Here is a 22,689-nt window from a genome sequence, read left to right as displayed (position 1 = left end):
TATAAAAATATATAATTGACGCTTTCAACCGTTGTTTCTGCAACCATTTAATGGTCTTTCAGCTGCCAAAACCCTACCCATCATAAATGGTGTCGTGAGTGTTGCCATTTGTTTCAACTCTCAACATATTCTTCTTCTTAATCTGTTCATAAAACAACAGTACCAAAGCCTGAACTAAAAAGAAGAGAAGAAAATGTCTCAAAACTCAGCTGACCTCCCATGGAAGGTAAGGCTCTTTACATCCCTCTTCTCCTTCACCTTTAAAGTCATGATTCGTCGCTCTGATGGATCTCTGAACCGCCTCTTGCTCAACTTTCTCGACTATAAAACCTCTCCATCGCCTGACAAGCCCATAGATGGTGTCACAACCACTGATTTCACTATTGATGAAGACCGCAGCCTTTGGTTCCGCCTCTACAACCCCGTCTTCAGAACTTCAACCACCGACAATGAAGTTAAAATCCCAGTTATTTTCTACTTCCACGGGAGTGGGTTCGTCTGCTTGGCGGCCAATTCAAAGCTGTTTGATGATTTATGCTACAGGCTCGCCCGCCTGCTACCTGCAGTCATCATCTCTGTAAACTACAGGCTGGCTCCTGAGCATAGGTATCCATGCCAATATGAAGACGGTTTTGATGTTATAAAATTTATTGATAAATCATACCTTGAAGTCCTTCCAAACCATGCGAATCTCAAGCACAGTTTTGTTGCTGGAGACAGTGCTGGTGGCAATCTAGCTCATCACATGGCACTAAAGGCTTGCAAATCTGAACTTTCCAATATAAAACTGACTGGAGTTATAGCCATACAGCCATTCTTTGGAGGAGAAGAGCGTACAGGATCTGAAATCAAGCTTTCTAGAGATCCCTTTGTTCCAATGGATACTACAGACTGGATGTGGAGATCGTTTCTGCCAGAGGGTTCGAATCGGGACCATCAGGCGTCGAATGTTTTTGGGCCTAACTCTGTTGACATTTCAGAGCTTAAATTCCCTGCAGTTCTTGTTATTATTGGGGGGTTGGATCCTCTCCAGGACTGGCAAAAGAGGTACTACGAGGGACTGAAGAAAAGTGGAAAAGAAGTGTATTTAGTTGAGTATGTCAACGCATTCCATTCATTTCACCTTTTTCCTTGTGTGCCTGAGTTTTCTTTGTTTATCAAGGAAGTGAAAGATTTTATGCAAAAACAAATGTCCAGATGAAGAAATTAACAACTTTCTTCTGCTTAGGTGTTTATGTTATCAGCTTGAATTATCTATTTGTTCTGCTTTATTATTTTTTTCTCTTATGAATATGGTAATATCATGGCCCTTTTAGTTCAAGATTTGTTTTTTAAATAGCACTTTCTCATTAAAAAAATAAACTAAAAAAACAGTATTTGAAAAATAATACGTTGTAACTATATAAATTACGCGGTTTCCAACGATTCAATTCAATTTTTTAATTATCTAAATTTACTTGAATAAACTTAATTTAAATCTAATCATGTCAACCCTAAAAAACAAGAATAAAATGCATTTGTTTTAATAAAAATAATCGATCTGCTGATTTACAGGGTAATCTAATAACTTACAGGTTGACCTAATAAACCAATGATTTAAGTCTTTTTCCATGTGCATCTCAGCATTTTGGGGTGGTGGATAGTACGAAATAGAAACCAAATTAATCAACTTGGAGGAATGTCCACCCCCAGATATGATACCGTCTGATGCTTTTTTAACTACTACCATTCAGGCTTTTACTCGTGCAAAATTAACTGGGATGCTTTGTTCATTCTTGAAGAAATTATCAGGATCCACCCTTGATTTCACTGTCACCAGCCTAGGAAAATTGTCCTTAAAATACTTGCTCCCATAAACTTTAGCTTCCTCAAAGATGGTCTGGTTGCTAGGATTGCTACCGATATCAAGATCCCTGTAGTTGAGAAATGCTTCTCTTGGATACTTGCTGACATAAGGAGCCATTGCATCATGCAGTTGTCTTAACAAACTTGTATGGTGATTGGTGGCCTCAATTCCTTCTTCGATCCAGGTTGTGGAGTACTCGATTTTGAACAGGTTTCCAGCTCTATGAGGGAATGGAGTTGCGGTTGCCGAAATCTCATCCATTCTTCCTCCATAAGGATTCCATTGCATCCATATTGGCTCTACCTTGATCATCACCTTCCATATGCTTTCCAAAGCATTCTTTGGAATGACATATTTCACAAAATCAGATTTCTTTTTGAATAAGCTTGCTTGTTTTGGCCTGTTGAGTAGAACATCAGTTGATGTTGCATTTGGAAGGTTTGCCCAGAAAACTACAGACTCTATCCATCTCATTTCCTTGCAGTCTTTTTGCTGCAAACCTAACTCGGGGAAGCTCTTGCTCAGCAAGGAAAGGAGTGCTCCACTTTGTCCTAGAAAGAGGCCAATGAAAGAGATGCTAATTCTTTTAGAACCCCCACTGCTTCCTTTGACAACTTGTGACATTGCTCTAATGAAAAGATCCTTGTCTAGTTTGCTAGCAACTAGTTGCCACTTGTAAAACACATCAGTTGCTCCTTCCTCCAAGGTCCTAGCAACCCTGAATGCAGTCACTGCGGGAGGAACTTGAACCAAACTGATCTTCCAAGAAAGAATGACTCCAAAGCTTGCTCCACCTCCTCTAATTGCCCAAAAGAGATCCTCCCCCATTGTCTTCCTATTAAGGATATTGCCATTGACATCTACTAATTGTGCATCAATGATGTTATCCACAGAAAGGCCATATTTTCTCATCATGGTCCCAAAGCCCCCTCCACTAAAGTGACCACCTATACCAACAGTAGGGCAAACACCAGCTGGAAAGCCATGAATGTTACTCTTGCTGGCAATATTGTAGTAAAGTTCACCAAGAGTTGCCCCAGATTGAACCCATGCTGTCTCACTCGCTATGTCTATGTCGATGGATCGAAGATTGAACATGTCGAGGATGATGAATGGGACTGCAGATACATAAGAAAGGCCCTCATAATCATGGCCACCACTCCGGATTCTAATTTGCAAGCCATTAGACTTTGCGCAAATAACTGTTGCTTGGACATGGGATTCATGGACGGCTGCGATGATCGCAAGTGGTTTTGGGGTTGCAGGAGTCAAAAATCTACGGTTTTTTATCAGTGCTTGCAAGATAGACTCAAAAGAGGGATTTGTGTTACTATAGATTGCTTTAGAGATTGGGTGAGAAGGATGGCTATGGCTAGGAAGACACTGTAGAAACCTGTCAAGAACTGTATCAGAAGCTGCCAATGACACTAGCAACAGGAGGGCTGAAACTACAGAGAGTGTTGCAGACATTGAAGCTTTCATTTTCAGGATGATTTCTCAGTCCCAGGCTGCATGATCAAACAAATTTGGTAGCTGTATTTTGGAAAGGAAAAGACAACTGTATCGGTGCAAAATTATTGCAGAGCACTGCTAGCAGCATTCTAAAATGTTTCCAGATCATGTTATGATGATATAATATCTTGCTTGTCTTCCTATTTCTTTCAATAATTTGAAGAGGGCTACTATTATACATAAAAAATATTGTATCTAGCTGGTTCACACATGATCAAAAACCTCAATCACAGAATATATTGTCTCAGACATAACAAACTCTCGGTATCATAGTTGTTTTATGGAAATCCAATTTAAGAACCAATCCAAGATTCACCGAGTCAACTGTTTTTTTTTAAATTGCATTGCCTTGTTTTTTTTTTTTAATAAAAATAAAAATCCAGCGTTGATCATGCCTAGCCTGGATGAATCAACCAGACACTAAACACTTGGCCGGATTAACTTGTGAGGCCAGGTTCATCAGGTATACTTGGCATGATTCTGGTTTTACAGTTGTCAACAAAACCATCACCAATTATGCATTGAAGCCTTGTGGCTTCAGATATATCGAACAGTGATTTCAATCACCAATTTTCAATGTCTAGTGGGTGTTTTTTAATACCCATAGAAGATTTTTAAATCTCCATGCTGCACATAAGAAAAGGACTTGATAACATCAAGACCAGCAAGAGACAAATTAAGCAAGAGACATAAATGCACACAGCTGACAATGATCTTCCATAAGCTGTAATCATACTTCAAACAATAAAAGAGAAGAGAGAGATAGAGTGAGAATGAGAGATAACCTTTAATGAATATGGATTGTTATCAGCAAGCATAATGGACTAGATAAGCTTGCTTTTCCTGACAAGTTGCCATCAGCATATGGTGGAAAACTTGAGGTGTGCCAACTGACATAGCTAGCTCTCAAAACACCAATCCGCTTGCTGCAATTTACAAGTTTTGAAATAAACAAAAAGCTGGGATTGAGAGAAATTGATAATTTGGAATTGATTGAATGGCCTGCAGAAGCAAAGAATCTTGGTTGGTATCTACTGTTAGACACACCAAAAAGTGGAAATCCTTAGCGTATTTATACATGTCAAACAAGTGCTAGATATTTTGATCTACATTACTTTTTATGTGTACATTTTCCAACCACTAGTTGGGATTTTTATCCATTGTAGACCATAGCTTTCTTTCATGGCTGCTTGACTTTTTTCAGGTCAGTCTTCTAGGTTTTTCAATGGATTTTTATACAGAGACCATAGCTTTCCTTCATGGCTGCTTGACATTTTTCAAGTCAGTCTTCTAGGTTTTTCTATTGAACGATGGCCTTGATTTCCTGTAAAACTTGCTTTGACTATTTCCATTAATCTTCTACAACTTTCGTACAGGGTAAATTATAGTTTAGTCCTTGTTTTGATGATAATTCTAAGATAGTACATCTAGTCTTGAAAATCACAAGTCAGTCACTTGACCAAAGGTGACTGAATTCTTTTTGAGATTTCTTGCTTATCCTTCTAATTTTGTTTATAGAAGGTGAGATTGGAAATTTTGACTAGAAATGAAGGATATTTAGTAAAAAAACTGAATTTTCATGCAAAAAAAACAATAGAAGGACTAAACTACAAACATATGATAATACAGGGACTCAATATTGGCTTATTAAAATCAAATTTTCACTAAAAACACAGGATCAAAGAACAATTCACTCTTTCCTCTTCAAAGATTGCGTTGACATCTGACAGACAAGTTTTGCATATATTATGTGATTGCAGTGACAACATAGTACCATCATTTTCGGAGCTAGATGGACCAGTCTATTCAACTAGGGCAACTTGCCAATTCAGTCAGACAATCTTATAAGCTAGAACCTTGTAACCCTAGCAGTTTCAATGATCTCCTTTGGTGAAACTGAGGTTAACTTGGCTAAATGAAACGATTCTGGAGGCAAACTATCCAGTGTCCATTCTCAGAGAAAGAACTTCGAAAAATGATGGGTATAACCAAGAGGGTAGAATCAATAGAAGCTATACCTGCACCAAGGCATCATGTTATTGAGATATTATCTGTTCGAATACATGTAATGAATTGGCCGCTCCTAACACTATATTTTAGGTGAATAAATGATCTTTCATCTGAAACCCCTCTTCTATGAGAGAATAGAAACACAGCTGAGGTCAGTGCTGCGTGGGGTCTATGAACCGAGTTAATTTCTGCTACGGACTCTTCCCTAAATGTTCAAGAAGCCATCACCAAAGGGGATCCATACCCATTTTGATGTGATTTTTGCCATCTCCAAGCAACCTGTAAACTCTTTTGGAGATCAGTGTATTGTGCTGTCCAGTTCAGCTCACGGTTAATTTTTGATGGGTCACTAAACACTTCAGCATAGTCACCAGGCCGGCGAGGTAAATAGTCTACTTTGATATCTACACCGGTTGCCTTTTTACATGCATGTACAAACTCGTTGACTGATCTACCTGATGAAAAAAAAAAATTCTTGAGAACACAAGACCAATGAAAAGCAGCTCAGTGAACAGGGGAACTGGTTACCCACCCATTCCAGTGCCAACATTGTAGATTCCAACTTTCCCAGGCATTGCCTTTTCAAGTGCTTTAACATGAGCATCGACAAGATCAGTAACATCGATATAATCTCTTATACAAGTTCCATCGTGTGTCTTATAGTCCGTTCCTTTAACCTGCAAAGTGAAAACACCAACATTCTGAGAATTTCATTCATCATAACATAAGAACGACGACAGAGCAGGGAGCATGTTTTTTTGTCTAAATGGCACAACACAGAGGGAAGCAAGCAGATAACAACACAGCCTCTAGGTGTAAAACCTCAATAAATGTCCCAGCAACCTGATTCTAAGACTCCCAAACTGTCTAAATTTTCAGCAACCAAGGAAATCGGGCACCTAAAACTAAACCAACCAGGTTCTGAAAATCAAAGTAATATCAATAACCAAGCAGGAAGACATCGTGTACATTTGTTTTCCATAAGATCGAATGAAGAAAATCTCTTTTTTACCAACTGCAGCACAGCCTTGAAATAACTCAACAGTGAAGTTGCAATTTTGATCTAAAAGGGAAAAATTCAAGGTCAAATAAAAATCCAAATACCTTTAGTCCAGCAACAATACCACGAGCAGCATCAAAACAAGCACCAGAAATTCGTCCGTGCTCACGCAGTTCAGGTCTAGGAGCCTCACCTAACCTTCCATCTGGATCTGATCCAATCACATTGAAGTATCTGAAATTTGGTCAGAAAAGCATTTGTCAATTCATACCTTTAAGAGTGAGATATTCTTATTATTAAACTTTCATTTCAGGACAGGGATGTTGCTTTAAGTTATCAATTGAATTCAAAGCCTAATCTTCTGCAGTGAGTTCAAAAACTGAAAAAAGGGCATTTGAGAAATACTTCAAAAACAACAAAAACTAGAGATCAACTAGTAAATTGAATGACAAGCATTTGAGAAATACTTTCAAAATAACAAAAAAAATTGATCAATTATTGGAAAGTCAACACTTTCAAGAAAAGGGACAAGGGAACTCAATACCAACCTCAATATCATAATTGCCATGTCTGAATTTTTAGAGAAGTCAAGGATGATATCTTCTGCCATCTTCTTAGCTTTTCCATATGGATTAATGGGTACCTGAGTTGGGGGGGAAATATAAATCAGTCACCTAGCATGTAACCTGGTGTGAAGTAAAACGAGTCGTAGCATATCATTCTTGTGCTCTCTTGTCCTTAATTAAGCTTAGACTGGATAGACAGATGAATAAAAAATGCTGGTTAAAAAGTTTTTAAATCAAACCTGTGGAGTGTCTTCAGTAATAGGCATCTTTTCAGGCTCCCCATATGTTGCACATGTGCTTGAATATATCAAAGTCTTTACATCATTTGCAGCCATTGACTCCAACACTACCAAGGTATTTGATGTAATGTTGTGATAGTACCTGCACAGCAAGAACAAACATATCATCATTAAGGACACATACGATCAAGGGTATTAATTTTGATATCAATAGAGAATATTGGATTATAGTTAAGAGGTGATCCATACATCTGTATAAAAATGAAATATTTGATAAAAGAAAATTCAAGTCTCCAACTTGATTTACATTATATCAGTTTCCAAAAGCAATTTTCTTTACTCTATAGCTGCCAGCGGGTTTTCTTATGATTATTGAACTGAGAAACAAAATATGCAGATACAATCAAAGTTCCTACCAAACATGGCTTTCCTAATCTATTATGCAGTATGTTTGTACAATGCCATGTATATTTTGAAAACAAGCTCTGAAGGAAAGGCTGTCAAACAACACAACTTTTTCTATGCCCTGTACTATCAATGACAAAAATAATCTTAACTTTCAAAGAAAGGGATTTTGCTTATGGCTAAAAGTTCACCTAATTCTTTCCTTTCTGCTATCTAGCACATTCACTTCCCCTCTTGTTCCCTTACAGAAGAAAAAACATAGAAGTGATTCAGGTACAAGGTTATGCTTTAAGTTTTGAATCCAAATATCACTCATTACCAGCATTAGAAGATAATTTCTTCCATTCTCTTAATGTTTGTTCACTTCATTAAAGAGAAGCTCGTTTGCCTCTAATTTTATCAAAATAAGGGCATGAATCTGCTACCCTGCTATAATTTAAAGACATTATAATGTCATCTAATCTTGCAATTCTCGAATGCAAACCATATTGTTAAGTTATCAAAGAAATCCCTTATGCCAAAAGAAGTTTCAGCAAAGCCTTTTATTCTTGTTACTACCATTGCCACATGGAAAAAAAATATTTAAACCTGTCATCACCCAAAAAATAATTGAAGCAAGTTCAATAGAAACAGGAAAGGTTTAATTCAGACCACATAGAAAACTTACTTAAGGGGGTACACGGTGCTTTCCCCAACATATGCAACTGCTGCAAAATGCATCACAGCATCAAATGCATTTTGTGAAAAGATGCTGTTAACCTGAAAATTTGGTAAAGGAAACAAGTTGCAATATCCAAGTTCAACTGTCTTTAAAAACAACCTAAAATAGGCTATATATATTATATATCAAATAATAAGGATACAGTTTTAGGCTCTCCCAAGTCAGCATATATAAACTGAAGCCTCCCAGGCTCAGGAAATAACTCATGTAAAACCTTAACTGCACCTAAGTTTCCTCGAGAAAGGTTGTCCTGTTAACAATATGAAAATCTTAAACTTAAAAGACCAAGAAAAAATTAAATATCACAAGCAATAAGAGATCTCAAAAGGATGCTACTACATTTCTTGTGATGAACATACCACTATGGTTACTCGGTAACCATCCTTCAAAAGTCGCAATGCTGCATGGGAACCAATGTAGCCAGCACCACCTGTCACAAGGACATGGATCACCCCATCTTCACGCAAAGAGAACTGAAATAAACAAACCAACAAATCAGAAAGCACATTAAGAAAATATCATAAGCTCAAATCATAACTCAATGGCTGAACTTATTTAAATGCATGAAGTTTTTAAATGCTATTTCTGCGGCTTCAAGGGAAAAACCAGGTATGTTTGGTACTAAATTAAAAATTAACAGAAAGAGAATGAACAAAGGAACATGGAGTTACCGGGCTTGGAGAATTAAAGGTTGGAGATTGTTTCAGCATAATTATACATACAGCTGTTAGGGAAGCGGCCAAAAGAATCTTTCCTACAACATTATTTTTTCTTTTTGGATCTGAAAAATCCATGCCTGCAACACAGAGTGAGAAAAAGAAATTAAACTGAACACCAAGGGAGTTAAGAGGGTGCATTTCAAAATCAAAATGGTGAGCCATAAAACTGACCTCCAAGGGACATAGATCTATTGGACCTTGGCTGAGTTCTGGTCCTGCCAAAACTTAGCATTTGGAGTCCTACGAGATCAAATCCCTTTATCCGTCAAGACTAAGCTTCTGTAACAGTGGCTTTCTGCTCCAGTCTGCTGCAATGAAATCAAATAACAATTAGCAATGATGGAGTTTGAAACAGAAGAAACCAAGAGAGGAAAAGGTACAATCAGAACAAAAGGAAGACCAGCTGGGCCCTATACAAGTATTTGAAACCAAAACAAAACAAAGAAAGTGAAAGGTTAAATACTAAAAGCAGAACAAATTTTACTATGCAAATGTGGAATAACAAAAAACCAGAAAAATTCACCACTCAAATTCAAATCTTTACAATCTAAAACCAGTAAAAAGAGAGAGAAAGGTGGAGAGTTCCAAGATCCAAATGGACCAGTAAAAAGAAGAAAATACTTTCAAACTCCATTCTTCATGTAGAAAAATGGGAATAATAATTAAAGACAAAAACATTGCAATTGTTTGTCAGGGCATGTCTGATACCAGAAATTTAGAGAGAGAAAATTCTGATATCAGAATCTCCACCGTAGAGAACCAAGAAACACAAATGATCGTGTTTCTAACAAAGAGGGAAAAAAAACCATTTTACAGATAGAAGAACAAACCAAATCCCAATATTCAAATTCCCCAAGATCCAAGAACACCAATCAATCAAAACCCATCTCAAAAAACACAGAAAAAATCCTAAATATCACACCTTTATAAAAAAAAAAAAAAAGGAGGGCCAGTCAGTCAAAAAAGGGAAAAATAGCTCAAATATTTGAAAGCAACAATTTACTCAAACAAAAACTCTTTTTAACATCAAAATAGCACCTGGAAACAGCAATAACAATTACAAACTTCCCAAGAACACAAAAGGGTCTATATATACCATACACAAATATACAATTAAAAGGGAAGAAAAGGCTTGAAATCTAAGGACATGCAGTCACGAGAGAAATGAAAAGAACCCACCAAAAGATGATCAAGAAAACGTAAGAAAGATAAAGAGAACTAAATACAAAAATTAATTAAAGATTTTTAAAAAGAGAGAGAAAAGAATTGCCAAAAAATTAGAGGGAGAGAAGGAGAGAAACGTACGAGAAGCGAAAAGTTAAGAGGAGAGACAGGAGTTTCGGTTGTTAAGGTACGTTTGAATGCGAAAGAGAAGAGTTTTGTAGTAATAGGCGTAGAAATCTCTGTGTTTTCCATGTTGTCGAATTTTTTATTATTTTTTTAAAAAATATTTATTATAAAAAATTTTAAAAAGAAATAATGAATTAAAAGTTATATTTTAACTAGATTAATAAATTATCGGATAAATCCAGATTTTTATTAGGATACATTTATTATGAAATTAAAAAAATAGTTATAAAAATTCACTATAAGATTATTTCATAGACATTTAATATATGTTTTCATTTCTATCTCTTTGATTAAATATTTTTTTTTTATCTATTTTGTATGTTTGATTCTTCTAGTATACTAATTAGACATAACATTAAAAAAAAAACATTACCGAATAATAAGAGGATTTTGTTGTACATTCAATTTTTTTAATTAATTTTTATAAATATTCTTCTTTAATTAATTCTTAAGTAAATTGTATATATTTTATTTGATACTTTTATAAAAGTTTTTTTATAGATAAACTCTGAATAATACCTTGAGAGTAAACTCACATGTCACCTATGTAATGATAATATCACATTCACAATATTCATCCTATATTTTTATTTTATTAACATAAATGTTCAAGTCAGTTTGTGTGCACCTCAACTAATTCCACGGGTCTTGAAGTTAACGATCATGCAAGTCTTCAATGGTCTTAAGGTTTGTGGGACTCGAACTAGTGATCTCTAAAAAACAAATCTAAAATCTGATTAGTTGAGTTATACTTCTCATAGTTTCATTCAATATTTCTTAGCTAATGATAATAGTGTTTCATTTAGGTTTTTCCAATATAAGTTGTTCATCGGACACATCTTACCAAAAGATACAAATCATCGTATAGTAACCAACCTAACTAGTGGAGTAACTATCTTTTTTTGTATAATAAAAAAAATTAACTAGTCTTAAATATGGTGTTCATACTTGAATAGATGTATTGATGAGGAATAATTTTTTTATAATCTTTTGTGAAATTTAAATAAGTGATAATAATATAAGAAATATATTCATTTATAAATTAAATAGAGAGTGTTTGTTTTTATGGTTTAATATGTTTTTTAAAGCGATTTTCAAATTTCTTCTCTGCCTAAAATAATATCAAATTAATATTTATTTAGGAATTTTTTGGTTGTGATATACCAATAAAAAAATATTATCTTAATATATTTTCAATTAAAAAAATATATACCGCCTTATAAAATACACACTTGATCTAAAAATATATTTTTTATATCGACAAACAAACATATTAAAAGATTCCAAGCTCTTGAACACACGATAAAAAGAAAAGGAAAAAAGTAAATATTGGGAGACTAAAAGTGCGATTTTATATGAAGAGAATCATTTCGTACAAAAATGAAAATGTCCCTTAAAAAGGGGGAGATTTTTCAAGCTCTAGAGGTGTCTCCCCGGCCCTACCAACTCTAGGCTCCCTTTACAAATTTTATCACGACTACTAGTTATTTTAATTGATAACCATAACAAACAGGGAATTGGTGAGCAGAAAAACTTAGAAAAAAAAATTAGAATTCGTATTTTTTTTTTGTTTTAAGGATTGAGATTGATATTAATTCAATAAAAATTCTTTTTGTCAGGATAAAATAACATAAAATCTGGAATTTAAAACAAATCTAAAAAGATTTAAAAAAAATAACAAAATTAACTCAATTCATATCTTCAAAGCTTAATTCAAGGGTATTTTAGAGTCCAACTAATCTAAGTTAATTGAGTTTTTTATATAACTGAACTTGTAGAATAATTTAAAGAATTTTGAGTCTATACAGTAATAATCAGATTGAAAATTATATTTTTTATTATTAAATTATAGTTTGAGAAAAAAAAAAGTTAATTAAATGATGTTTGAAATTTAAAATGATGTAGATCAAGTAAGATTGAATTATGGTTAAGGTAAATATGTTAATTTTCCAAATAATTTGGTAACAAAATACAAAAAAAGTTAATTATATAGTAGATGGTTTAGTAGTAAGAATTTAAGATTAAAGGATTTGCTTATTCTATAGTCTCATGTTTAAGTCATATAATTGTTAATATGATGGTTATTAAAGATTTATATAATTATTAATTTTAAAATTCATAAAATTAATTAATTAAATGATGTACAAACTGGTTCAGACATCACAATAATAAAATAAAAAAAAACTGCATTATGAAAAGATGTGTTCATTAAAATTAAATGTCGCGTCCTTTGAAAAGCACCCTCTCAATCATGCCCATGAATGTTCTTTTAACGTCTTACCAGTGGTAAAAAACTAATTTTGTTCTAGAAAAAAACTGTCGGTTGTCTAAAGAACAAGTACTATCTCTTTAGTCAAGGTGAGAAGAATTCACTTGTTTTTCTCGTGATTATCTAACTTTATTTAAAGACTTATCTCAAAAAGATTTTGGATTATTAAATTATTAAAAATTAAATAGGTTTTCTCAAGCTTATATTTTATCAGATTTAATTAATAATTCAACTCGGATTAAATTTGGATTCCAGATTTCTTAGATCAATATCCCAAATCAGGCATGGTTTTTCCTCTACCTAATACCAACGCCAAGCAAGTATAATTAATATACTCTTTTTCCTTCTATCCCTCCTAGCAATGGGATCCAATATATAATACCATGTTTGTATTTATATTTTAAAAGTATTTAAAAAAAATATTTTTTTATTTTTTTATATTTTAAATTAATTAGATATCAAAAATAATTTTTTAAAAAACAACTTCAATTACATTCTCATTCTCAGACACCCTCTGAATATTCTAAGAATGGCCAACAAATAATTAATAATCTCATATACAATAATAACAACAAATAATTAATAATAGTAAGTCCGCCTGCTCTACATAAATAAAACATTACTTCAATTCATTTTTGTCATGGATGGACAAGAGAGATGCAATTGTCACTTGGCTTGATTTAGAGAGTGATTTTCAGTATCATAATAGTTGTTTTTCAAATAATTTTTCGTGCTGAAATGCATATCAATGATATTTTTTTATTTTTTAAAAATCATTTTTAATATCAGCACATCAAAACGATCCAGAATATATAAATCATATTAAATTTTAATAAAAAAATTTAAATTTTTTAAAAACCTATTTACATTGCGTTTCCAAATATATTTTTAGAAAAAAAAAAGGACTAATTGCCCATGAATGAACATTATTTGGCATTACACCTTTGAACTTACTTGTAAGTGGGAAATTGTCAGCTTGTAGCTTGAAAGAGTGTCACATTGACACATAGCATCCAGACAGGTAAAGCCGCCATGAAAAGGGACAAAACTCCAATTACTTTTGCAAGCTTCCTCGTTCTCGTGTGCTTTACTTTTTTTTGTTTGTCTTTGGCATTGGATTCATAAAGGAAAGATTCAAACTCGAAATCATAGCACAATAATCTTGGTCCAAGATTAGCTTTGAGCAATATAGGAATATTGCATTTAGCTCATGATAGGAAGACTCGTAGATACTAATCTTACAAATGCCAAAAAATTGAAAAAATATATAAACGCATTTAATTGGGAAAACAGAGATATAAATATAAAATTTATTTTATTATATTTAAATATGGTATTCGTTCTTTAAAGGGATGTTTAAGAATATTAAAACGGTTGTTTTTTAGAGTGATTTTTACTTGGAAATATGTTAAAATAAATTTTTTTTATTTTTTAATATTAATACATCAAAACAATCCAAAAATATAAAAAATAAATTTAAAATAAAAAAAAAAATTAAATTTAACTCGAGATCTAGCTTTTGTTAATTGATATTAAGAGAATGGGCATCAATGTAATAAATCCCTAACGAATAGAATGATGCGCAAATGACACCCTTTTTAAGGTGCATCCCCTCGCAATTTTGCATGCGGAAAAGGTCTAGACCAAAAATTCCACATGAAAAGAAGCATCGTAGACAACTTTTCTTTCTTCTTCGGTGTCCTGATCCTATGTTACAGTTTTATAATAAGATCAATTGATTTAATATTTTCCCTTCCACCTTGGACCATCTCATTCATAGTTGTACTGTAAATATAAATATAAATATAAATATATTGTGACACACAGGAGAAATGGAAATAATGTTGCACATGTAGTGGCATAGTTGCAACATGGTCTAACCTATTACGAGTCTTGTTTGTAAAATATTATTATATTATTTTTTAAAATATTTTTTTTGTTTTGAAATATATTAAAATAATACTACTTTTAATATTTTTAATATAAACACATCAAAATAATAATAAAAATAATAAAAATATTAATTTAAAACTAAAAAAAATTAAAAACTTTCAAAATCACAGTCTAACCGTATAAACAAATACACTCTACATGTAGATGCCGGGGGCTGGTTGTCTCACTCCTAGTTGAGGCTGGAATTAATAGTAGTACTAGCTATTTGACCCGCGTTTCATCACTAGCCAAATATTTTTTTATTTTTTAAAAAATATATATGCAAACTTTTTACGACATGTTTTTGTACATAAAGAAATCTCAAGCAAAATTTAAAAAATTCATGCATGTATATAATTAAAAAATATATATATCAAGTTCAATCCCTATCCAGTCAAAGTAAACCAACCAAACTCATGGTTTAGGTCACAAACTTAACAGGGTTCAGTAATATTTTTATAATATTTGATCTAAAATATACACCTATAAAATTAAAAACTTGTAAAATATCAAAGTGATTGGAAAAAAAAAATCAAATTGAAACAAATTATATTATCCAATTAATAATTAGCTAAATATTAGGTGATAAAATTAAAAAAAAATAAACAAGAAAAGAAAAACAAATCCAGTTGTAATGGATTAAAGAAAAAAGGCTCAATTTCTCGTGCTAAGAAAGTCTAGAGCTCCTAAACCACTACAAAAAGGCATGGGTGTGCAGGTGTGGAGCAGACCACGCACCTAAAACTTTTTTTTTAGTTTTCTTAAGGGGAGGATGACTAGTCGTTTTCATCTTAATGATTTGAAAAAAAATAGAGCCACACATCACCTGCCTCGCTCAAGCAACGATGCGTTGCCTTAACTGTCCAAATTTTGGTGACTTCTAGTCGTTGAAAAATTAGGTTAGTTTGTTTTAGAATAAGAAAAAATAATTTTTAACCATATTTTGACCTGAAAAAACTATGAAAACACTTGATAAACACATATTCATAGCCTCTAACAATCAAAATATTATTTTTAAAACTCACAATCAACTCGAAATCAAAATTCTTTTTAGATTCAAATCCATAATTTTAGGCAAGTTTAAGGAAAAAACAACACCTTGTCTAAACTTTACTCATCAAAAGAAACCTATTAAAACCAAAATCACATATTTTATGGTTGAAATTGGTCTCAATCGAGACTTTCTCTCTCTACTATTAAAATTCGGTTACACACACTCTCTCTCTCATCTCTCAAACCAAGAACTTAAAAATAAAAAAAAATAAAATTTGGGGTCAAAATTGAATTTTATAAATCATTAGAGACTGAAAGCTTATAATCTGAAAAGTTAAAGGATTAAAGTATATGTTTAGCTTTAATTTTAGCAAAATCATCTTTTATTTGTGTTTTTCATTTTAGTCATTTATTTTTTAATCTTGCAATTTATTAATAAATATGTTTTAATTGACCATCAATTTGGATCTATAAGGGTGCAATAAAAAAAAACATTATTATAATTCACAATGATTAATTTATTGGTAAATAGTGGCGTGGTAACAATATTTTTGAGTCAACCTAGAACGAGGTTAAAATTCAGTTCGATGCTAAAGAAAAATTCTTCAAAACTACATCTTTTTTATTGATATAAATCAACTTAATTTAAATATATATTTTTAAAAAATAAAATTAAATATTTTTTATTAATATAAATCAATTCAATTTAACCTGTTAAATCATAATCCGGCCTTGGTGGAGCCATGTTTACTAATGATTCTTTATGTAATTATAATGACAGTTTAAATGTAACATTCAATGTTAATATCTGCAACAAGAATGTGCCGATTGCTTCACAGACATGCATGCAACCATTTTCATGTGTTGTGTCCTTTCATTTTGGTTTCTCAACAGGTGGACCACTTTCGATAGCGTGGTTAAATGGCGGTGCAGTTTGCAGTCTCTTAAATTCAAAACCAAACCTGCTAAGGTCTTGTTTGGGGCACATATAGTAGTCGTGGCTTTCCACATCCTTTCGGTTAAGTAGAGTTTTTATGTGAGAGCTCATGTGAATCCCACGCTAAAAATGCTGAAAGCTGATAGAGCTTTTTGAAGCTTCTTAGCTATAATGGTAGCTTTTTATAGAATATTAATCTCATTATATTATACTATATTTTAAAATATATGAAAAAATTACCATGTTGGTATTGTGTGCCTAAAGTATTTGAATTATAAACCACATTATAAACATAAAATGTTTGTATTATAGATACTGTAGATGTTTAGAGGATCATGATGAACGTTGTTTTTTCTATTTTTTATTTCAAAAGCTGCTAGAACTTGTTGGGTCAAGGCATGATCACCTAATCCAAAGCTCCTAGGTCTAGTATGTCGTCAGACTCAAGTTTCTTGGTTCTGACTTGACTACTAAATCCAATACACTTAAAATATTCTCTATATTTTTAATATTTTTTTATATTTTAAAAAAATTGTTATTGAATTGTTACATAGTGCAAACCAATATGCTAGTTTTCAATAAAGATATGAGACTTGACATATTCGAAACCTAAAACAGTCTAGATTAAAGAAAAAAAGTGGAAGAATTAACTAAATATGACCTGATTAAAAATATAAGTAGATTCATAATCTGGTTTACCCAGGTAAAATCAATTGATATTGACTTTTTTAACTCGTGATTTGGATCTTGTCCAAATAAAGTTTTAAAAATGTACTTTCAATTGTATATTTTACCAAATATTTTATTTTTACTTCCATAATTACAACCACAACTTAAAAATCATAATAAACTCTTAATTTTACAATCTATATTGATTTGACTAAAAAGAAATGGTGGGTTCCAAAACACCTAGCTAGGCAAGTTATTGCATATCGTAGTTGACTAGTTGTATCATGTTGTCTAGAACATTCAAAGATCTTGATCTCAAAAAATCGCTCGGATTCAATATGAGGTTTGTAGCCGTAAGTAAAATCTTTAAAATAAGTGATATTTTAATGACACTACAAATATTGTAATTAGTAGATTTTATTTGATGGTGTTTTCAAAATATATGTTCAAATTAAAAAAAAAAAGATTAATGATTTAATACTTGAGTTATGAATTAAATATGTTAATCTATGGATAAACGAGAAATTTACTTGTATTTATTAGGTATTTTTAATAAAATAACATTATTTTATATAAAAAAATAAAAAAAATTATTGATTAAATAATCTTACATGAATTATTATAGGATTAATGATCTAGTCATCAAGTTTATCAAATCGAATTAAATAAAGTAAACTGTTCAAATAATTCGAAAACTATCATGATCCGAGGGTTGTCAGGATATTGAATCAACCATTCAGCTCTGGCGGATTTGAGATCTGTGAAAAAGATGATGTAGACGGGTGAAGTAATGCATTGAACTTCCGCCATGGCCTACACAGTTGACAAAGAAGGTAATCTCTCACCTCTTTGCCTGTGTCTGGGCTGCATGGATGCATCTCTTTCTAAGTGTCTGTCATGAACACTCCCAAAAACACTTAGGCACGATTTAATTTGTGTTTTTAAAAAATTTTAAATTTTTTTTGTTAAAATTTAATATGTTTTGTATGTTTTGAATTGTTTTGATGTGCTGATGTCAAAAATAATTTTTAAAAAATAAAAAAACATCATTGACATGTATTTTGACATGAAAAGTTATTTGAAAAACACCTACAACCACACTACCAAACAAATTAAAAAAAATATTTGTTTTTGAGATAATTTTGGAACTGTGATGTAAGAAAGGTAAGTTTTTTTTAAAAAAAATGGTTAGATGTAGTTGTTGTATTTAGATAAGTAAAAATTATGATTAAAGTTTATATGTAATAAAAAATATATATAAAATGTTTGGTAGATATGTGGTTGCGGTTGTTTTTCAAAGTGTTTTTTACTTGAAAATGTATTAAAATAATATTTTTTTATTTTTTTAAAATTATTTTTGATATCAATGTATCAAAATAATTCGAAAACACAAAAAATATATCAATTTGAAGAAAAAAAATAAAAAAATTATTTTAAAAGGAAAAGCCTCCAAAGAAAAAAACAAAGAACAAAAACCACCGGTTTTCAAAAAGGGTATTAATAGGATATTTAAAAATGTAGCCGTAGTTATTTTTTAAAGTATTTTTTATTTAAAAATATATTATTATAATTTTTTTATTTTTTAAAAATTATTTTTAATATCAGCACATCAAAATGATCTGAAAATATAAAAACATATTAATTGAAAACAAAGAAAAAAAATAAAAAAATTTAAATTTTTTCAAAACTATTTTTAAAAACAAAAAATAAACAGAATCTAAATATACCATCTACCTTATATTTTCTAAAAACAAAATAAATTATCGTCCACATAAAAAACAAGAATTGAATTTATTTCTTACATGAAAATCATCAAAAAAATTAATTTAATATTTTTTAAGTAAAAAAATTTTTTTTGGTACTCCTGCATTGATCATGGTTTTCATTTTAATCTCCTTTTTAAGAGAAAAAAAAAGAAGATAGCAAAGAGATGAAGGCATTTGTAGTATTTTTTTATATATTTTTTTTTTGGAGTAATGATTAGTAATGGTTTTCTACTAGTGTAAGATTTAGACAGTCCTCCTGAAGCTTTATTCCCACAGAGACAAGATTTGATTTCTTGTCATTTGATATCACTTCAAGAATAATTAGACCCATCAAAGAAATTGCAAGTGGTTTGGAGAGATGGCATTTTTGCAGAGACCGAAGAAGATGGATGCTTGCCATAAGCTTGGAGCACTGGGTTTGGGTCAGTAGACTTCATGTTAAATCTTCATATATAAGCCTTCTAAGCCCACTAAATATTTCAACTGGAGAAGGCTTCCATGCTAAAGAAACGAGATGTTCCTCGTCAGAACTCAACAAGAATTAAACCCATTGGAAACTTGAATTGAACTCTTTGGTTGGTTTTGTTAGTGTCGAGGATAGTAGAAACAGATGTAAAAAGGACAAAAACATATTTGGTCGAGGAGATGATTCTTCGCCAAGTGCCCCAACTGGCCACAGATAAAATTAAAACTGCTAGTATTGGAGCTACGAAAACTCATGGATCTGCTGCTGCTGCTGCTTCCAGTGATGCTCTCTCCAGGACCAAGTTTTCTGCTGTTTTGAAGCAATCTTCCACCAGGAGCTGTGGCATTAATGGCTTGTGTTTTTCCTTCAGAGCCCCTGAGGATTTCGTACTCGATGGAAGTGTTAGGCTGCCATCTGATTTAAGAGATGAATAATGAACAAATACATTTTTGCTTCCATCACTTGGTGCTGTAAAGCCATAGCCCCTTTGACTAGAAAACCATTTCACACTTCCAGTCTGCCGCCTATGTTGTAGCTGTGCCATAACGAATCTTGCTGCAAAGAATAAGTTTGAAAATCAATCTGGTTTTGAAAGAATCACTTGATAAGTTTATCATCAGCAGCAGCAAATGAAATGATGCACTAGTTTTACTCACTTTCCATAGGAGCAGAAACTCTTTCAGTAGCATATCCTAGGCTTACTGGCCTGCTCATCCTGTTCAACTGTAACAAAAGTTCGAGAGTTATATGAGGCCGTGGCCAAAATTTGCTGAAGCATGAGCAGCTGAGAAGTTTAAGCAAGAATGTTTTCTGTTTAAGGCAGATTAGCAGAGAATTAATCAATTCATACATACTTCAGTTCCAGCTTCATCAGCAGCAGCATCATGCATGCTTTCGTTGAAATCTTCCAAATCACGCTCAGCTACATTTTTTCCCGAAAAACTCATGCTGACTTGCTTCAAATTTTATCTGTTCTGTATAATCGTAAGGCGGAATCACTAAGGAGAGAAAACAAGGTTAAACCATAGACAAGATGTCAAGTCCAGAATATTCACAGCATGTTGGTGTTCTTCAGCTGGTTTGCAGTGCACTGAAAACAGACAAGTCAAGAATAAAAGATAGTTCTACGCGGCAGCTTTTCCTTCTGGGATGAACAGAGAATGGTGATACGAATACAATCATTCCTTGAGCACAGGAAGCATCAACCGGAATTTTCCATACCATGGGAAACTTAAAGCAACAATCTTATATATCAATACAGAACCTAAAGAAATCCCTGATACAACCTTTTCCTCCGTGCCGAAAACAAAATCTTTAGGCATTCACCCAGAAAATGAATCGAATGGATCTGATCAGATTCAACCACAGATAACCTTCAAGTTTTCTTGAATCACATCACACCCTTTCTCATAATATTCACTATCTCTAAGGAAAGAAGCCGTCAATGTTATAAATTGTTAAATGCAGATCGATGCAACCATTTGATATGGTAATCGATTTTTGCACGTTCAAATTTCTCTGATCTAACCAACTGATCATGAATTTAGATATTTGATTAGGCCATGTTTCACAAAAACCATCATGTTTACGATCATATCATACATATCGACAACATGTGTGTTATATGAACTCAAGTGAAAGCTAGAAACTTATATTAGAGCAAGCAGAACATCCATAGGAACTATGTTCGATGACTAGGATAGAATACGAAAGACTTGTCACAAATGGAAAAATATAAAGCTCATAAGCACAAAAGTCTACAAATATCTACCAAATAACCTCATCATATCAAAACTCTAATTTAAAATCTTATTTCTCAATAACTCACCATAACAAGTAATATCATTTGAAAAGAATTCATCCTTAAATTCTGGTCATTCATCTGCCTATGTTATTGTTATTGTCAACCATTAAAAATGATGTTAACATCTTTACATTCCATTGACCTTCCGTATAATAATACTGTACAGTTAACCAACTCAGATAAAATAGGTTAATAATCAATTCTCAAAATGCTCTCAATCTTTGTAGAACCATTAGTAGCAGCCAATAACTTATTTCATATCATACCTTTTTTCACGTCATCCTGATTCTCTAAAATCTCCTTTCTCTCTCTTTTTTATTTTTTTTATTTTGATAAATTAGGATAAAAACAACATATTTTTATGCTCGCTTTTAACAACTTCCCTTTTCTTCCAATACTATACTAAGGGTATAAGTATTACATCGTCTGATAAGCATGACATTCTTGTCATATTATCATGGTCTATATAATAATAAATGACATACATTCATAGACACTACATTATACCAAATATTATCAAAATATCTCTTATCTATAGAAAATAAAACAAGACAATATCCATCCATGATTACCTTGGGATCTCGATTCAGTTATTTCGATTTGTAGGGCATATGGTGTTTTTTCTTTCTTAAGTTGCAACTTTTTTATTACTTCAGTTAACATCATTTTCTTATAATTTCCACTATCAATAATCAAATTACATACATTATCCTTAATGATACAAGTTGAAAGAAAAAAACTAGTGTGTAGCCAATCTTGGTTTGAATTACTCTTAAGAGTAAGCAAACTTTTTTGGATGACTAAGGTAGCACCATCATTACCTTGGAAAACCTCTTCACTACCATATTAATCATCATAAATAGGATCACTTCTCTTCTTATTAGGCTATTTTACCTACAAATGTTTACACTTACAACTTCATGACATTTAGAAATTCAATGTCTTAACTCATCATATCTGAAACACTAAAATTTAAAACCTTGTCTAGAACTTGAACCTCAACTTGTGATTTGATTAGCTATCAATTCAGGCTAAATGAATGATATTTTTTTGTTGGTGCACACCTCCTTATTATTTTGGTCAAATCAAAAGCCACCTTTGTTAATTACCCTAATGACCTATTGTTTATTCACAATTAAAGCTCTATGATATGCTTATTATCTATAAAGAATGCAAACACAATACATCTTGCATGGACTATCATAATCTATTTTAAGTACCTAGCAACCAACTACTCTTTCTGAAAAATAATTCATAGCCACCAATTGATAGAATTTTCAGTGTACTCAGCAATAGTTCTCCCATCTTGTCCCAATATACGGAGTCATTGGTAAAAAGTCTAAGTGTATCCGAACAGAAAAAAAATGCTCCTTCATCTTTCTCTTTAATTACTTCCACCAAGCATAAGCTCATCCATTTAATCTAATGGCAATGAGCTTCACCCTTATTTGCTCTTCAACTTTTATGCAATCAAAAATCTTTTAT

The 22,689-nt window shown here is 32.1% G+C and overlaps 3 protein-coding genes across 5 annotated transcripts; 1 reads left to right on the top strand and 2 right to left on the bottom strand.

Annotated features, from left to right (window-relative positions):
• Window positions 1–41: 41 nt before the first annotated feature.
• Window positions 42–1,274, top strand: LOC133689934 (probable carboxylesterase 18). The gene has a single exon (XM_062110051.1). The coding sequence runs from the start codon at window positions 194–196 to the stop codon at window positions 1,199–1,201; it is 1,008 nt and encodes a 335-aa protein (XP_061966035.1). The 5' UTR covers window positions 42–193; the 3' UTR covers window positions 1,202–1,274.
• A 225-nt stretch (window positions 1,275–1,499) lies between these two features.
• LOC133689922 (berberine bridge enzyme-like 4) lies at window positions 1,500–4,457 on the bottom strand. Of its 2 annotated transcripts, none has more exons than XM_062110039.1 (2): window positions 4,144–4,457; window positions 1,500–3,379 (listed from the first exon to the last, which is right to left on the bottom strand). In XM_062110039.1, exon 2 carries the CDS (start codon window positions 3,326–3,328, stop codon window positions 1,730–1,732), a length of 1,599 nt encoding a protein of 532 aa, XP_061966023.1. In that variant the 5' UTR covers window positions 3,329–3,379; window positions 4,144–4,457; the 3' UTR covers window positions 1,500–1,729. The 2 variants fall into 2 exon arrangements, with proteins under 2 accessions (XP_061966023.1, XP_061966015.1); XM_062110031.1 differs by having other exon boundaries at window positions 1,500–3,354.
• Window positions 4,458–5,355: 898 nt separating this feature from the next.
• On the bottom strand, window positions 5,356–10,422 carry LOC133683242 (UDP-arabinose 4-epimerase 1-like). Of its 2 annotated transcripts, none has more exons than XM_062106763.1 (11): window positions 10,324–10,422; window positions 9,190–9,326; window positions 8,971–9,095; window positions 8,659–8,772; window positions 8,442–8,549; window positions 8,246–8,337; window positions 7,174–7,315; window positions 6,917–7,011; window positions 6,473–6,602; window positions 5,901–6,045; window positions 5,356–5,823 (listed from the first exon to the last, which is right to left on the bottom strand). In XM_062106763.1, the coding sequence occupies exons 2-11, from the start codon at window positions 9,248–9,250 to the stop codon at window positions 5,582–5,584; spliced, it is 1,254 nt and encodes a 417-aa protein (XP_061962747.1). In that variant the 5' UTR covers window positions 9,251–9,326; window positions 10,324–10,422; the 3' UTR covers window positions 5,356–5,581. The 2 variants fall into 2 exon arrangements, with proteins under 2 accessions (XP_061962747.1, XP_061962746.1); XM_062106762.1 differs by having other exon boundaries at window positions 9,190–9,323; window positions 10,324–10,400.
• Window positions 10,423–22,689: the final 12,267 nt, after the last annotated feature.

Source organism: Populus nigra, chromosome 1 (genome assembly GCF_951802175.1).
Source record: "Populus nigra chromosome 1, ddPopNigr1.1, whole genome shotgun sequence".
NCBI lineage: Eukaryota > Viridiplantae > Streptophyta > Magnoliopsida > Malpighiales > Salicaceae > Populus > Populus nigra.
This window is presented reverse-complemented; position numbering and strand designations above follow the sequence as displayed.

Excerpts from the sequence above, each read along its gene's own strand:
- LOC133689934 (XM_062110051.1), top strand. The coding sequence starts at position 194 with ATGTCTCAAAACTCAGCTGACCTCCCATGGAAGGTAAGGCTCTTTACA.
- LOC133683242 (XM_062106763.1), bottom strand. The coding sequence starts at position 9,250 with ATGCTAAGTTTTGGCAGGACCAGAACTCAGCCAAGGTCCAATAGATCT. Across the intron at positions 7,316-8,245 it reads AGCACCGTGTACCCCCTTAA|GTACTATCACAACATTACAT; the intron begins GTAAGTTTTCTA and ends CTTGCTGTGCAG. Across the intron at positions 7,012-7,173 it reads TTACTGAAGACACTCCACAG|GTACCCATTAATCCATATGG; the intron begins GTTTGATTTAAA and ends CCCCCAACTCAG.
- LOC133689922 (XM_062110039.1), bottom strand. The coding sequence starts at position 3,328 with ATGAAAGCTTCAATGTCTGCAACACTCTCTGTAGTTTCAGCCCTCCTG.